The sequence below is a fragment of the Cydia strobilella genome, chromosome 7 (assembly GCF_947568885.1).
Source record: "Cydia strobilella chromosome 7, ilCydStro3.1, whole genome shotgun sequence".
Lineage (NCBI taxonomy): Eukaryota > Metazoa > Arthropoda > Insecta > Lepidoptera > Tortricidae > Cydia > Cydia strobilella.
The window spans coordinates 10,634,332-10,651,625 of NC_086047.1; the positions used below are offsets into that span (position 1 = coordinate 10,634,332).

At 44.2% G+C, this 17,294-nt stretch overlaps 1 protein-coding gene across 1 annotated transcript in view; it reads left to right on the forward strand.

Annotated features, from left to right (window-relative positions):
• LOC134743151 (5'-3' exoribonuclease 1) overlaps window positions 1-17,294 on the forward strand; it is a 37,485-nt gene that overhangs the window by 9,375 nt on the left and 10,816 nt on the right. The window contains exons 9-23 of the mRNA XM_063676494.1: window positions 1,011-1,115; window positions 2,012-2,066; window positions 2,191-2,272; window positions 2,769-2,961; window positions 3,369-3,542; window positions 3,973-4,084; window positions 4,531-4,709; window positions 5,251-5,420; window positions 6,653-6,802; window positions 6,988-7,055; window positions 7,475-7,689; window positions 8,421-8,550; window positions 14,469-14,596; window positions 14,997-15,178; window positions 17,033-17,231. Of these exons, the coding sequence (XP_063532564.1) occupies window positions 1,011-1,115; window positions 2,012-2,066; window positions 2,191-2,272; window positions 2,769-2,961; window positions 3,369-3,542; window positions 3,973-4,084; window positions 4,531-4,709; window positions 5,251-5,420; window positions 6,653-6,802; window positions 6,988-7,055; window positions 7,475-7,689; window positions 8,421-8,550; window positions 14,469-14,596; window positions 14,997-15,178; window positions 17,033-17,231 (2,142 nt within the window). The remainder of the gene's footprint in view (window positions 1-1,010; window positions 1,116-2,011; window positions 2,067-2,190; window positions 2,273-2,768; window positions 2,962-3,368; window positions 3,543-3,972; window positions 4,085-4,530; window positions 4,710-5,250; window positions 5,421-6,652; window positions 6,803-6,987; window positions 7,056-7,474; window positions 7,690-8,420; window positions 8,551-14,468; window positions 14,597-14,996; window positions 15,179-17,032; window positions 17,232-17,294) is intronic.

Consider the following 17,294-nt stretch of genomic DNA (forward strand, 5'->3'; position numbering starts at 1 on the left):
GTACCCCTGGCGTTTGAGACTACTGGGTGCTGGGGGTCAGAGGCTATTGCCTTTATTAGGGAAGTGGGACGTCGCATTAGGGAGAAGGGGTCTGACGCCCGCGCGGGTTCGCACCTGGTGCAAAGGTTGTCCATCGCAATTCAACGTGGTAACGCGGCTAGTGTGATGGGCACCTTTGCGTCAGGGACAACTCGAAGGGGACTTTTTGACTAGGCTTAAGTTTAGTCTTAAGTTATTATTGAATTGTAAAATTATGTGGTATTAAATTATATAGAATCGATTACATATATATAAATATAAAATTAAATTAAGATTAAATCATTATTATAATATTCTGACATGTCATAAAAATAATTTGTAGTCAACCATTTTTTTTAACTAAAAAAACAAAAACAAATAAAACTTAATAAACCTCTGTTAAATTTCGTCTCTTTCTAACAAACACTTATTTATTTACACCCTTATATCACACCATCATAATAAAGTTTCAAAACGATTGACTGTCACAGTACTTAAAGTATAAATTGAATAAAGCTACACCATATCAAATAGTTTGTGCCATTGGCATAAGATTACATTTAGGCTAACTGCTGTCAAAACACACTACCCATTTCGATTCTTGGTACGATACTGAAATTAATAATTGAAGGAAAAATTTAAGGGAAGCATGGTAGCGGTAAAAGGCGCACATCATGGACTGGAAATATAAGAGACTGGTTAAAAGTGAAGAGCATAGATAGACTAATTCGCATGACTGAACATAGAGAGACATATGGTCGCCGACCTCCCGGACGGAGATGGCACGTGAAGAAGAAGAAGAAGAACACCATATCAAATAGTTTGTGCCATTGGCATAAGATTACATTTAGGCTAACTGCTGTCAAAACACACTACCCATTTCGATTCTTGGCGTAACTCAACAGTCTCTTTTCGGATACCGATGACTTTACTTTTTTGAAAAGTCTTAAATGTTTATACAGTCCTATCAACATTAAAATTGACTGTTTCAGTACAAACCTAACAATGAGGACACGTTTAACGTGAACGTGGATGATATAAAGGCGAATGCGCCCGACGACGCTTTGCAGGCGTTGATCAACCGTACTCAAGAAATGGTAAGTCAATTTATTTTCCTTCACCTGACATTTCTTTTAAATAAATCCTTACAAATATTGCACATTGACGTGTAAAATCTTCATCATTGATGTGTGAAGGACCATGTAAAATCTTCGCTGGTCTCAGGTGTCGTTTAGGTGGTGAAATAAGAGTGGACTGTAGTATTAACGCTGGTTTACTTTCCAAATCCAAGTCCTTTCCAAGTCACTGACCCACCCACAAAATTATTGAATCTGTGATATTAATTACCTAATGTACCTAATAATAATGTATAATATAGAATAGGAATAAGCAAAATTGACATGTAAATCTTTTTATATTTTTATCAATAAATGATCTATCTATCTATCTATCTAAATTACAAAAAATACAAAAGGTGGCAAAGTGAATTGTTAGGAATCGAGAGAATGATTGGTAAGTTTTTGAAAGCTCTAACTGTCAAAGTTTTGAATACAAAATTGTCATAGTTAAATATTGAACATATAGATTTGAATGATAATTGAACTTATACATATCAATGAATATTTTATTTAAAAAATATGCAATTTGTGAAGCGCGTTTTTAAATGCAAACATTAAAATTACGCTAAAGAAAAAGGATCAAAAATGAATCCATTTTTGTACGTTTCTGAACAGATGTCATACAGAACAGAATGTATGAAACATTAAAAGCATATTATGAGGTTATTGACATTTCGAAGTGCTGGGAGTTAAGGGGTTTCTATCTCAGTTTTCACAGATAGGCAGAGGTAAGCTTGTGTGGGACTTCTAAAACAAGCAAATTTTTGTCCTTCCTATGATATTTTTTACGAGTCGACAAGAGTTACTGCATTTACTGAATCTTTCAAAGTTACTATGTTATGCCATGGCTACTAAAGGATTTTTTTGTTTCATAGTATTTTGATGATGTTGACAATGAAGAAGATGAAGAATACGAAGAAACTAGTGATGGTAACTATTATTGTTTTATTATGTGCTTCGAAAATATTGATTATTTGTGACGCAGCCAGACATAATCGTTTGCCAAGTTGGTGCAAACTATATCAACATAGTGATAAATTCGACATTTTTTCAGAGGAAGCCACTTTCGAGATGGAATTCAAGCTTCACAAGAAGGATTACTATATGAATAAATTAGATTATTCAGCTGTAACTGCGTGAGTATCTCTGAATATTTCTATATTATAATAATAAAAAAACCGGCCAAGTGCGAGTCGGACTTGCGCACCGAGGGTTCCGTACTTTTTAGTATTTGTTGTTATAGCGGCAACAGAAATACATCATCTGTGAAAATTTCAACTGTCTAGCTATCACGGTTCATGAGATACAGCCTGGTGACAGACAGACAGACGGACAACCGAGTCTTAGTTAAAGGGTCCCGTTTTTACCCTTTGGTATGGCTACCAAGCTACATATATTATTTCAAAATACAATTTTTGTAGTGGCTTATAAATGCAATTCTCGAACTGTTTTCCGTCTAAAAGTATTAAATTCCTCCCCAGAGCGGTACGGTACGGTTTGTACGGTTCCACTATTCTATATTTTATATTGCGTTCTTGAATCGAGGTTGATATAAATAGAGATATTCATTTTCGTCTCAAAACCTAGCTTTATACTCCCTTGCAATATTTAACCGTATCACTAATTCCCCAGAGAAGTATTAGCGGACCAAGCCGAAGGCTACGTTCGCGCGATCCAATGGAACTTATTCTACTACTACAAAGGCTGTCCGTCCTGGTGTTGGTACTACCCGCACCATTACGCGCCGTACATATCAGACATAAAGGGCTTCAAGGATCTGAAGATCGAGTACGAGCTAGGGGAACCTTTCAAGCCTTTTGAACAGGTATGTTTCATTTTTTACTGGCATGTAGCATCTGGGAACTAATTGTCTGTTAATACCCTATAACTCGACAAAATTATAGAAGTGCCAGTGAAAAACTTATTACTGAACCATTGCTGGTCTATAACAAATCCTTTAAAAAAAACACTCAAATCGATCCATCCGTTTTTGAGCTACTATATTTTGGGAAATAATGGTGTCGTGTTGTGAAGCTTGTCACCAATCGTTCGAGTGATGACGACGACCACTCGGTCGAGAATGAAATGATAAAGCAGAAGAGATGCCACAGACGGACAGACAGATACACTTGTAACATCTCTCTTTTTGCATTGGCGGGTAAAGAGCTCTTTTACCAAATGCAACAAGTAACTATTTGATGACAACATTGATTAATGTCATTTTTATTGCAGCTTCTAGCCGTACTGCCATCAGCCAGTAAACACCTCTTACCTGCACCATTCCATGATCTCATGACGGATGAGGATTCCCCCATAGTCCACTATTATCCAATCAACTTCGAGACGGATCTCAACGGCAAGAGGAACGACTGGGAGGCCGTAGTGCTTATACCGTTTATTGATGAGGTCAGTCAATTTTGAATCATATGGTTTGCTTAAGGTGCAATGATAGAATAGTATTCGTCCATAGTCAGTGGACTATAGACGAATACTATTTTATCATCCCATCATTGATCATCACATCAACTTTGAGACAAATCTCAACGTCAGGAGAAACGCTTACCTTTTATTGATAAGGTCAGTCAATTTTGTATTTTATCACAGTGGATTAAGGTCGAATAATTCAAGAATGATCAAACACTCTTACTACACTAACTTCGAGGCATATCTCAACGGCAAAAAGTACAGGGCCGCCCTACTTATATTCAGTTGATTAGTTCAGTCAAATTTAAGTCTAATTTCAATTGCTTAAGGTGTAATGACGGATGAATTCTCTTACATTCCATGGTTCACTGCTATGTTACTTTTAAATTTGTTAATGCGTATTTCGTTGCAGGTAAATCTGTTGTCAGCCATGGCACCATGCTACCAAAGGCTGACTGAGGAGGAGTTAAATCGAAATACACACGGACCAATGCTTGTCTATAACTGGACGAAAGAAAGTTTAGGTAAGTAGAAATATCCTGTTTTTCTCTTTTAGATAAGTTATTGCTAGATCGAATGGTGTTGACTTATAATCATATATAACGATAACCAACATACATCGAAATAACTTAATGAAATACGTAGTTGATTACGTACTTAATTATGAAATGAAAGAAATTACGAAAGAGGGCACACCGAAATGTTATCTTCTCATCTTACTCGAATCTGGTCAATGTGAAGCAGAGCAACCCAACTGCTCATTGCTACTTTGTTAGTGTTGGGCTCCTGTTGACATTAGGGTGCCGTACTATGTTGACTGTTAGGGGGGCCTTATCCGTCGTTTAATATGTCAGCACAGTGAATACTTGTATGTACACGCTTCACCGCTTTAGTTGCAACTTTAAATTATACTAAGAATAATTTTGTGTTCCTAGGTGAAAGATTTTTAATAAATTTTCATTCAACACAGGTACCGTAGAAGCCCCAGAACACTTCCCAGCTATCCAAGACTGCCACGCCGTAGAGAAGAAAGTGTACCGCAAAGAACTAGACGTGCCAGAGCACGTGCTGAAGCGAGGCATGCTGCCGAACGCCAAGCGGGACATGATGTACCCCGGCTTCCCCACCATGAGGCACTTGAAGTACAAGGTACTTTTGGTATTAATAGAGTGGGCCAGTATGCTCGACCTAAATGACGTGAATTTTCCATTTCAAAATTGAATGTTGATTGGTTTATTAAATAGCTCGATAGCTTATATGCCTGGCTATATATACTATGTATTATGTACCTAATTGTCTTTCATGAAATAAATCATCTAATCTGTATATAATGAACTGTCCCGGTATTTCCGGACCGACACTACCTTCAAACCTTCAAGAAAAAAAGCATACCCATCTTAAGAGCCGGCAACGCAATTGCAACCCCTCTGGTGTTGCAGGTTTGCCTCCTATATCATAAAAAAAATCCTTTCTAATTTTAACGTTATGGTAATGGGACTTCTTGTACGGATTCATGTGCTCTCAGTGAGAATTGAGCGTGGTGCGCCAATAAATTGTTTAGTCTGTTTACTCCAGTTCGGTGTATTTATTGTGATAAATTAATAAAAAGTATTGTTGCAATGTAACATGTAAAGTAAAAAAATATAATTCTTACATATCATATTTATATGATAATGATTGTTTGCCACAGACGAGCCTGAAGAAATGTAAGGTGAAAGTATTCGACCAGCCGTCCCGCAACGAAAACATGATGGTGGAACTCATCAGGGAGTCCAACACGGAGCCGCAGTTGGAGAAAATCGCCCAGGACTTTTTAGGGAAAGTCATCTGGGTTGGGTGGCCTCATCTTACTAAATCTAAGTGAGTTTATTTATTTCTTTATTATTGTTGTGATGGGGTCACGTTAGCCGGGGCGGGTGTGGCCTCGTACTCCAGACAGGAGCAAGAGTTTCCTAGTTAGCACAGAGGAGGGGTGAGAGAAAGAAACAAAATGTTAATAAAAAAAACCGGCCAAGTGCGAGTCAGACTCGCGCACCGAGGGTTCCGTACTTTTTAGTATTTGTTGTTATAGCGGCAACAGAAATACATCATCTGTAAAAAATTCAACTGTCTAGCTATCACAGTTCATGAGATACAGCCTGGTGACAGACAGACAGACGGACAGCGGAGTCTTAGTAATAGGGTCCCGTTTTTACCCTTTGGGTACGGAACCCTAAAAATAAAAATAAATGTTTATTTAATATAAATCGGCGGGCTTTTATGCCTTAGTTCTCTTAAATTTAGACGTCCTAGGCTAGGTACGACGCGGGGGTGACTAGTTATCGCAACGGTACGGCGCGGAGCCTGAGCTACTCGCGAGTTTGGTATCGGCATCCCCTAAGAGTGAAAGGGATAGCGAGACGGGAAGGATACGTAAATCAGGGGGAGTGCCTATTACGCGTCTAAAACACGCCGGCGCGTACCGGGATACGAAGTAGTGAAGGTTACGTAACCCAGGTGCCTTTACGCGTCTTCAAACACGCCAGCTCTGACTGGGATACAGGAATCGCGCAACTGGCTGTCGTGTTTTTTTTTTAACAGTTATCAGAGTCGGCCGGACGAAATCCGGCCCTATTTCTCTTTACCCTAAACTGGCTGTCGTGTATGAGCCGCTCGCGCTTTTGTCACGGGTATGTTAAATGTGAAGGTAAGGATAGGTACGATAATCATTAAAATGATGACAATTCAAATCATTCTCATTTATTTATTTATTGTTATGGTAGACAATTTATTGGATTAAAAATATCTAATCTATCTATCTAAACTACTATTGTTAAAGAAAAGACGCTTACGAGGAATTTCGCCACCATCCTGGTCGGGACAGCAATACATTTACGCGCGTGCGATAGAGAAAGGAACAGGCGGATCAATGTACTAAAAATTACTCGTGATAAGCGTCCTTACTCGCTAATAATATGTATACCAAAAAGCAATTTATTCTGTTAATGCCTAATTTCAGAGGTAAAAAGTCCAGTACTCTATGTACATTTTTAAGGTGAATGATCAAATGATATTACATTTAAACATTATGATTTATATCCTTCGTATTTTAGGGTAATTTCGGTATCAAACGAAAAGACGCGGCTCCACCACGTCGACCATCAGAACAACAACGTGAACGGCACTCCCAGCTACACCACCGAGTCCAACTTCGGAAACTTGCATAAGCAGTGGATATCAGAACGATCAACGATCATAGAACAGTAAGTTATTCAGTATATCGGAGTCAAGATATAAAGCGCTCTTCGTTTGTTAATGAACGGTATCAGAAAGCGACATACCGTCAACCGGGGTGAAAAGGGATTGCGGGGGTGAATAGGGATAATATTTATGGTTGTGAAATCTTTGTGACGAATTAAATTATAATTATGTTTTCTTTTTTTTTCAGCAATCAGAATCGTCTTGGAATTGAACTGGGCAATGTGAATGTTATAATTCATGCTGTTAATTTAAAAGGTGAGTAAAATATGCTTATTATTCCGTCTTTCTACCTTTTACTCTTAATATGTTGTTATCTAATATGTTGTAATATCAATTTTGTAAAGAATTTTGTATTTTTGTATCTTACTTTTAATATGTTGTGCTAGAACATATAAAAACTCATTTCACTTGATGATATGATAATTACATCCATATTATGTGTGTAACTACTTTTAGATTTATTTCCCATCTTTCTGTATTAAGATTCTTTTCTTTCCAGTTTTCTCTCCGTTGTAAATCGGCCAAATGGCGTTCTTGAGTTTTTTTCAGTATTCATGTCAGTAGTCAAATGTAGAAACTAGAAACCGATAGTGATGTTATTTAATTACGATCGTAGTCTACGATCCGTTCATAAAGCAAGCAGTATGTCAAATACTTTAATCTTTTGTTCTCAGGCTACAAATACTTAATCCAAGATAACACCCAAATGGTACTCGAACCGGAATGGTGCTCCATAGCATGCGGCTACGCGTACCAAGCAGTGGTCCGAGACGTGTCTGAACATGTTATACAAGAGGCCGGCAAGTTCTCGACGCCGCAAGAGGCCTATCCGGCGGGCTCGAACGTGTTCCTGCTCACACAGGGGCAGTACTACGGGTGCATGGCCACGGTGAGCTAATGCATACTTATAGTGGTTCAGCACGTTATACAAGAGGTCAGCAAACGTACAAAGTGGGTATAGACTTTTGCAGCTCGCTGTACCTGCTCGCTTTGTCACGTAGGGCCATGACTGTAACGCAATCCACAAATGTTTTATCTATGTTACAGAATGTAAAATTGATCTTGCGCAATTTTATCGTTACTTGGGGAAGTTGGGGACTAGGACGCTAATAGCGTCTTGAAATTTAATAAAAACCATGGGTTTCCGTTTATTCCATCTTGCCAAAGATAGATATAACTCCGTAATAGATGGATACAGTCTAAGGAAAAAACGTGCCTCGAAAATCAAGAAAATTTGATTCTCGTTCAGAGGGCGCCTAGCTTTGGCCTACTGTCGTATAGATGGCGTTGACGGTTTCGTTTGTTATTTAACAATTTTAACGCATATCAGTGAAAGAAAATGGGTCAAAATCTTAAAAATAATTTATGCAAATAAAAAAAATCATTTATCCATATTTAAATACATTTTATCGTATTTTTATAAATCTTCATTTTTAGTTTTAAAGTGTGTCGACAGATGGCAGTGAATTTACTGGGGTTACAAAATTTACTATGACACTACCGCTCTAGTATAAGTTACTCTATGATCTTGCAAAAGTTTATTATTACGGATACAAAGTCGACCCATATACAGTTTAGAGACTGGGAAAAGTACTGAGTTAATAAAAAGTGTGTTTCCAGGTGGTAGATTCGGAGGCAGTCCGCAGCGGGCGCATCAAAGTGCAAGTGACGGAGCAAACGGAGCCGACGCCCGTCGCGCACGCCAACATCTGCCCCTACCGCAGCGCCAACCACGCCGCCGCCTCCTGCGGTAACTACAACACATTACCCTCTATTATATTGTAGGGACAGGGACGTTTATTAAAGCCTAGGTGGTAGATTCAGAAGCAGTTCGCAGCGATATCAAAGTGCAAGTGACGGAGCAAACGGAGCCGACGCCCGTCGCGCACGCCAACATCTGCCCCTACCGCAGCGCCAACCACGCCGCCGCCTCCTGCGGTAACTACAACACATTACCCTCTATTATATTGTAGGGACAGGGACGTTTATTAAAGCCTAGGTGGTAGATTCAGAAGCAGTTCGCAGCGATATCAAAGTGCAAGTGACGGAGCAAACGGAGCCGACGCCCGTCGCGCACGCCAACATCTGCCCCTACCGCAGCGCCAACCACGCCGCCGCCTCCTGCGGTAACTACAACACATTACCCTCTATTATATTGTAGGGACAGGGACGTTTATTAAAGCCTAGGTGGTAGATTCAGAAGCAGTTCGCAGCGATATCAAAGTGCAAGTGACGGAGCAAACGGAGCCGACGCCCGTCGCGCACGCCAACATCTGCCCCTACCGCAGCGCCAACCACGCCGCCGCCTCCTGCGGTAACTACAACACATTACCCTCAGTTATATTGTAGGGACAGGGACGTTTATTAAAGCCTAGGTGGTAGATTCAGAAGCAGTTCGCAGCGATATCAAAGTGCAAGTGACGGAGCAAACGGAGCCGACGCCCGTCGCGCACGCCAACATCTGCCCCTACCGCAGCGCCAACCACGCCGCCGCCTCCTGCGGTAACTACAACACATTACCCTCTATTATATTGTAGGGACAGGGACGTTTATTAAAGCCTAGGTGGTAGATTCAGAAGCAGTTCGCAGCGATATCAAAGTGCAAGTGACGGAGCAAACGGAGCCGACGCCCGTCGCGCACGCCAACATCTGCCCCTACCGCAGCGCCAACCACGCCGCCGCCTCCTGCGGTAACTACAACACATTACCCTCTATTATATTGTAGGGACAGGGACGTTTATTAAAGCCTAGGTGGTAGATTCAGAAGCAGTTCGCAGCGATATCAAAGTGCAAGTGACGGAGCAAACGGAGCCGACGCCCGTCGCGCACGCCAACATCTGCCCCTACCGCAGCGCCAACCACGCCGCCGCCTCCTGCGGTAACTACAACACATTACCCTCAGTTATATTGTAGGGACAGGGACGTTTATTAAAGCCTAGGTGGTAGATTCAGAAGCAGTTCGCAGCGATATCAAAGTGCAAGTGACGGAGCAAACGGAGCCGACGCCCGTCGCGCACGCCAACATCTGCCCCTACCGCAGCGCCAACCACGCCGCCGCCTCCTGCGGTAACTACAACACATTACCCTCTATTATATTGTAGGGACAGGGACGTTTATTAAAGCCTAGGTGGTAGATTCAGAAGCAGTTCGCAGCGATATCAAAGTGCAAGTGACGGAGCAAACGGAGCCGACGCCCGTCGCGCACGCCAACATCTGCCCCTACCGCAGCGCCAACCACGCCGCCGCCTCCTGCGGTAACTACAACACATTACCCTCAGTTATATTGTAGGGACAGGGACGTTTATTAAAGCCTAGGTGGTAGATTCAGAAGCAGTTCGCAGCGATATCAAAGTGCAAGTGACGGAGCAAACGGAGCCGACGCCCGTCGCGCACGCCAACATCTGCCCCTACCGCAGCGCCAACCACGCCGCCGCCTCCTGCGGTAACTACAACACATTACCCTCTATTATATTGTAGGGACAGGGACGTTTATTAAAGCCTAGGTGGTAGATTCAGAAGCAGTTCGCAGCGATATCAAAGTGCAAGTGACGGAGCAAACGGAGCCGACGCCCGTCGCGCACGCCAACATCTGCCCCTACCGCAGCGCCAACCACGCCGCCGCCTCCTGCGGTAACTACAACACATTACCCTCAGTTATATTGTAGGGACAGGGACGTTTATTAAAGCCTAGGTGGTAGATTCAGAAGCAGTTCGCAGCGATATCAAAGTGCAAGTGACGGAGCAAACGGAGCCGACGCCCGTCGCGCACGCCAACATCTGCCCCTACCGCAGCGCCAACCACGCCGCCGCCTCCTGCGGTAACTACAACACATTACCCTCAGTTATATTGTAGGGACAGGGACGTTTATTAAAGCCTAGGTGGTAGATTCAGAAGCAGTTCGCAGCGATATCAAAGTGCAAGTGACGGAGCAAACGGAGCCGACGCCCGTCGCGCACGCCAACATCTGCCCCTACCGCAGCGCCAACCACGCCGCCGCCTCCTGCGGTAACTACAACACATTACCCTCAGTTATATTGTAGGGACAGGGACGTTTATTAAAGCCTAGGTGGTAGATTCAGAAGCAGTTCGCAGCGATATCAAAGTGCAAGTGACGGAGCAAACGGAGCCGACGCCCGTCGCGCACGCCAACATCTGCCCCTACCGCAGCGCCAACCACGCCGCCGCCTCCTGCGGTAACTACAACACATTACCCTCAGTTATATTGTAGGGACAGGGACGTTTATTAAAGCCTAGGTGGTAGATTCAGAAGCAGTTCGCAGCGATATCAAAGTGCAAGTGACGGAGCAAACGGAGCCGACGCCCGTCGCGCACGCCAACATCTGCCCCTACCGCAGCGCCAACCACGCCGCCGCCTCCTGCGGTAACTACAACACATTACCCTCAGTTATATTGTAGGGACAGGGACGTTTATTAAAGCCTAGGTGGTAGATTCAGAAGCAGTTCGCAGCGATATCAAAGTGCAAGTGACGGAGCAAACGGAGCCGACGCCCGTCGCGCACGCCAACATCTGCCCCTACCGCAGCGCCAACCACGCCGCCGCCTCCTGCGGTAACTACAACACATTACCCTCTATTATATTGTAGGGACAGGGACGTTTATTAAAGCCTAGGTGGTAGATTCAGAAGCAGTTCGCAGCGATATCAAAGTGCAAGTGACGGAGCAAACGGAGCCGACGCCCGTCGCGCACGCCAACATCTGCCCCTACCGCAGCGCCAACCACGCCGCCGCCTCCTGCGGTAACTACAACACATTACCCTCAGTTATATTGTAGGGACAGGGACGTTTATTAAAGCCTAGGTGGTAGATTCAGAAGCAGTTCGCAGCGATATCAAAGTGCAAGTGACGGAGCAAACGGAGCCGACGCCCGTCGCGCACGCCAACATCTGCCCCTACCGCAGCGCCAACCACGCCGCCGCCTCCTGCGGTAACTACAACACATTACCCTCAGTTATATTGTAGGGACAGGGACGTTTATTAAAGCCTAGGTGGTAGATTCAGAAGCAGTTCGCAGCGATATCAAAGTGCAAGTGACGGAGCAAACGGAGCCGACGCCCGTCGCGCACGCCAACATCTGCCCCTACCGCAGCGCCAACCACGCCGCCGCCTCCTGCGGTAACTACAACACATTACCCTCAGTTATATTGTAGGGACAGGGACGTTTATTAAAGCCTAGGTGGTAGATTCAGAAGCAGTTCGCAGCGATATCAAAGTGCAAGTGACGGAGCAAACGGAGCCGACGCCCGTCGCGCACGCCAACATCTGCCCCTACCGCAGCGCCAACCACGCCGCCGCCTCCTGCGGTAACTACAACACATTACCCTCAGTTATATTGTAGGGACAGGGACGTTTATTAAAGCCTAGGTGGTAGATTCAGAAGCAGTTCGCAGCGATATCAAAGTGCAAGTGACGGAGCAAACGGAGCCGACGCCCGTCGCGCACGCCAACATCTGCCCCTACCGCAGCGCCAACCACGCCGCCGCCTCCTGCGGTAACTACAACACATTACCCTCAGTTATATTGTAGGGACAGGGACGTTTATTAAAGCCTAGGTGGTAGATTCAGAAGCAGTTCGCAGCGATATCAAAGTGCAAGTGACGGAGCAAACGGAGCCGACGCCCGTCGCGCACGCCAACATCTGCCCCTACCGCAGCGCCAACCACGCCGCCGCCTCCTGCGGTAACTACAACACATTACCCTCTATTATATTGTAGGGACAGGGACGTTTATTAAAGCCTAGGTGGTAGATTCAGAAGCAGTTCGCAGCGATATCAAAGTGCAAGTGACGGAGCAAACGGAGCCGACGCCCGTCGCGCACGCCAACATCTGCCCCTACCGCAGCGCCAACCACGCCGCCGCCTCCTGCGGTAACTACAACACATTACCCTCAGTTATATTGTAGGGACAGGGACGTTTATTAAAGCCTAGGTGGTAGATTCAGAAGCAGTTCGCAGCGATATCAAAGTGCAAGTGACGGAGCAAACGGAGCCGACGCCCGTCGCGCACGCCAACATCTGCCCCTACCGCAGCGCCAACCACGCCGCCGCCTCCTGCGGTAACTACAACACATTACCCTCAGTTATATTGTAGGGACAGGGACGTTTATTAAAGCCTAGGTGGTAGATTCAGAAGCAGTTCGCAGCGATATCAAAGTGCAAGTGACGGAGCAAACGGAGCCGACGCCCGTCGCGCACGCCAACATCTGCCCCTACCGCAGCGCCAACCACGCCGCCGCCTCCTGCGGTAACTACAACACATTACCCTCAGTTATATTGTAGGGACAGGGACGTTTATTAAAGCCTAGGTGGTAGATTCAGAAGCAGTTCGCAGCGATATCAAAGTGCAAGTGACGGAGCAAACGGAGCCGACGCCCGTCGCGCACGCCAACATCTGCCCCTACCGCAGCGCCAACCACGCCGCCGCCTCCTGCGGTAACTACAACACATTACCCTCTATTATATTGTAGGGACAGGGACGTTTATTAAAGCCTAGGTGGTAGATTCAGAAGCAGTTCGCAGCGATATCAAAGTGCAAGTGACGGAGCAAACGGAGCCGACGCCCGTCGCGCACGCCAACATCTGCCCCTACCGCAGCGCCAACCACGCCGCCGCCTCCTGCGGTAACTACAACACATTACCCTCTATTATATTGTAGGGACAGGGACGTTTATTAAAGCCTAGGTGGTAGATTCAGAAGCAGTTCGCAGCGATATCAAAGTGCAAGTGACGGAGCAAACGGAGCCGACGCCCGTCGCGCACGCCAACATCTGCCCCTACCGCAGCGCCAACCACGCCGCCGCCTCCTGCGGTAACTACAACACATTACCCTCTATTATATTGTAGGGACAGGGACGTTTATTAAAGCCTAGGTGGTAGATTCAGAAGCAGTTCGCAGCGATATCAAAGTGCAAGTGACGGAGCAAACGGAGCCGACGCCCGTCGCGCACGCCAACATCTGCCCCTACCGCAGCGCCAACCACGCCGCCGCCTCCTGCGGTAACTACAACACATTACCCTCAGTTATATTGTAGGGACAGGGACGTTTATTAAAGCCTAGGTGGTAGATTCAGAAGCAGTTCGCAGCGATATCAAAGTGCAAGTGACGGAGCAAACGGAGCCGACGCCCGTCGCGCACGCCAACATCTGCCCCTACCGCAGCGCCAACCACGCCGCCGCCTCCTGCGGTAACTACAACACATTACCCTCTATTATATTGTAGGGACAGGGACGTTTATTAAAGCCTAGGTGGTAGATTCAGAAGCAGTTCGCAGCGATATCAAAGTGCAAGTGACGGAACAAATAGAGCCAAGGCCTGTTACACACGCCAACATTTGCTCCTATCGTTTCCTAGACATTTTCGTTAATTATAAGGCCCTAATGGACTTATGTTTCTTCCTATTGGTGTGGAGGTAATAATTAAAAATACATAAACTTTTCTTAACATGAAACCGGAAGGACAGCCAACAAATAAAGATATATTGAACTGACTCTTACAAATTTTCTGAGTAATTTGGTTTTTAACTGGCAAAGGTTTGCATACCGGTCAACCCCATTATTTTGATAAAAGAGGGTGACAGTTTGACGCGATCAATATACGTGGGTGTTTCCGTAAATATACTTTCTAACTTAAAATATTAATTCTCTTTGCAGGAATATCACCTCAATTCCTCTCGAGAATAACGGGAACTGTGCTGGTGGTTTCTGGCCAAAGAAACACTCTGCCTACCGAAACACAGAACAAAGTCAACGTCGGGCTAAATTTAAAGTTCAACAAGAAGGTACGGCTTACAAAATATAGTTACAAGAAATATAACATACCTATCTAATTAACCTGATGGTAAACTACTCCGTTCTAGAGCCCACCAATGGTGGGTACCTTTTACATATAGGTATCTTTTTAGTACTAATTATTATTTTATAAGCAAAAAGGTAGTTTTCCTTTTTGTTTTACTTCAGCGGTTTGAAGAAAAGGGATATGTACGTGTACGCCCTAACGGTCCCAGTGACCTACTTGCGCTACCAACTATAACCACCAATTCAGAAACTGGGTTCGAATCCCGGTAGGCATTCATTTGTGTAATGAGAAAGTATTTTTTTTTACATGTAATATTTACTTTTGAATTAAATATATTTCACTGTCAGGAACCCAGCCAAACTAACGATTTCAAAATATTCTAGAACCAAGAAGTATCGGGCTACACTCGCCGCTGTCCCGTCTCCAACACGTGGCTATACTCGCAGCGCTGCATCGAGTTGGTCAAGAGCTACGAGCAACAGTTCCCGGAGCTCTTCGACAAGCTAGCCGAGTCCATGTATAATGATATCTTCTTCGAGAGCGACATCTGGCCTAACGAAGTGGGGTGAGCATTACAGACTCATATTAAGTTGCTGTGTGTTTATAATATCACATGAATAAACTATTCTTATGTCTTTCGCCTTATGGATAATTGCAATTTATAATAGTCAACGCTTACAAATAATTGTAAATAGATAGATCCATTGCATTTTTACTACGCGTTTAGTCTACAGTTGCTTTATAGAAAGTGTTTATTATGACTAGTAATATACACTAAAGAAGAGACGCTTTCCACATGGATTTTCGTACCGCCTGTTGCTATCTCTATCGCACGCACATTATTATATTGCTGTCTCGCCCATGCTGCCGGTTGTCAATGTCACTGTGCGAGCGAGACAGCAATATAATTAATTATACGCTCGCGATAGAGATAGCAACAGGCGGGTCAATATACCCAAATCCATGTGGAAAGCGTCTGTTCTTTAGTCATACAGGGTGTCCGTAGGCATTGGACAAAGCCATAATGTACATATGCATTAGCTTATTTAGAACCAGTATACAAAGTATCATAACAACCGGTGTAGCGGTTACGAAGAAATTAACAAATTACGATTTTTAGGGTTCCGTACCCAAAGGGTAATAACGGGACCCTATTACTAAGACCACGCTGTCCTTCACCAGGCTGTATCTCATGAACCGTGATACACACACACAAACAGACAGCTAGACATTTGAAAATTTCACACATGATGTATTTCTGTTGCCGCTATAACAACAAATACTAAAAAGTACGGAACCCTCGGTGCGCGAGTCCGACTCGCACTTGGCCGGTTTTTTTACTTTGGAGCAGCCTGTATATGTTAGTAGCTCCTGAGGTAATAAATAGTATGAAACCTTCTTTGATCTTTTTGATTATCTTTTTGCTTATGACACTAATAAGATTCTGACTTTTGACAAATATCATCATTGCCGCACATTTTCGGACAAATTGTCAAAAGCACTGCCAAGTATGTTTCTTTTTGTTGTCGATTATTGGAAATAACTTGTTTTGATTTATTTTTTATATCCTTTGTTCTAATTTAAAAACCGGCCAAGTGCGAGTCGGACTCGCCCACCGAGGGTTCCGTATTTTTTAGTATTTGTTGTTATAGCGGTAACAGAAATCTGGGAAAATTTCAACTTCTAGCTATCACGGTTCATGAGATACTGCCTGGTGACAGACAGACGGCAGCGGAGTCTTAGTAATAGGGAACCGTTTTTACCCTTTGGGTACGGAGCATTCCTGAGAAGTAACCCTACTTGGGATTTCAGGGTGTGTCCAACGGCTAAGGACAGCCTGTATATTCATAATAAGTTATTTAAATAAAATGTTAGAAACAGTGAATCAGGGATGCCGACTTTTTGACATCCGCGGACGCGGATGCGGATGCGAATATTTAGAGGCTCACATCTGCGGATGCGGGTGCGGATGCGGATGTCAAGATTAGGCACTAGAAAAACTTTAAATTCACATTTTAGTATTTTTTATTATAAAAAACGAAACTTTTAGTATTTGAACAAGAATATATAGGTGCCCTACAATCGCATTACTATACTAAAGTCCAAATAAAACAAACTCTTCACTTCTTGTCGCTGTCCATCATAGGCTAGTGCTCAATCGACGAATCACAAAAACGAAACGAGATTCCTATTGGCTAATGACGAAATTACGCAGATGCAGGAACGCCGCTAAGACGTTCCTGCATCTACCTGTTCCACATCCGCATCCGCATTAAGCTCCGCATCGATTTTATGCGGTTGCGGATGCGAATTCGGATGTTGAAAATAATGCGGAAGTTTCGCGGTTGCGGATGCGGATGCGAATATTCGCAACATCCCTGTATTGAATATGGAACTGATACAAAACGTTGTTATTTAGCGAAAAGAAGCCCCAAGGAGTCCAAGCATGGCTGAAGGCCCAGCCCCACTCGAGCGCGGCGCGGCGCGAGTGCGGCTCCGACGCTCTCGAGCCCGAGGAGATGAAAGCACTCTTCCACTCCTTGGACAAGCAGCTGCACCAACTAGGGGGCGATGGGAAGACGGTCACGCTTCATGTCAAATGGAACCTTCTGTATAAGGTGAGAGAGTTGAAATCTAAATCTAAATATAATAAAAGCAATTTGTAGTAAAGTAAGCAACAA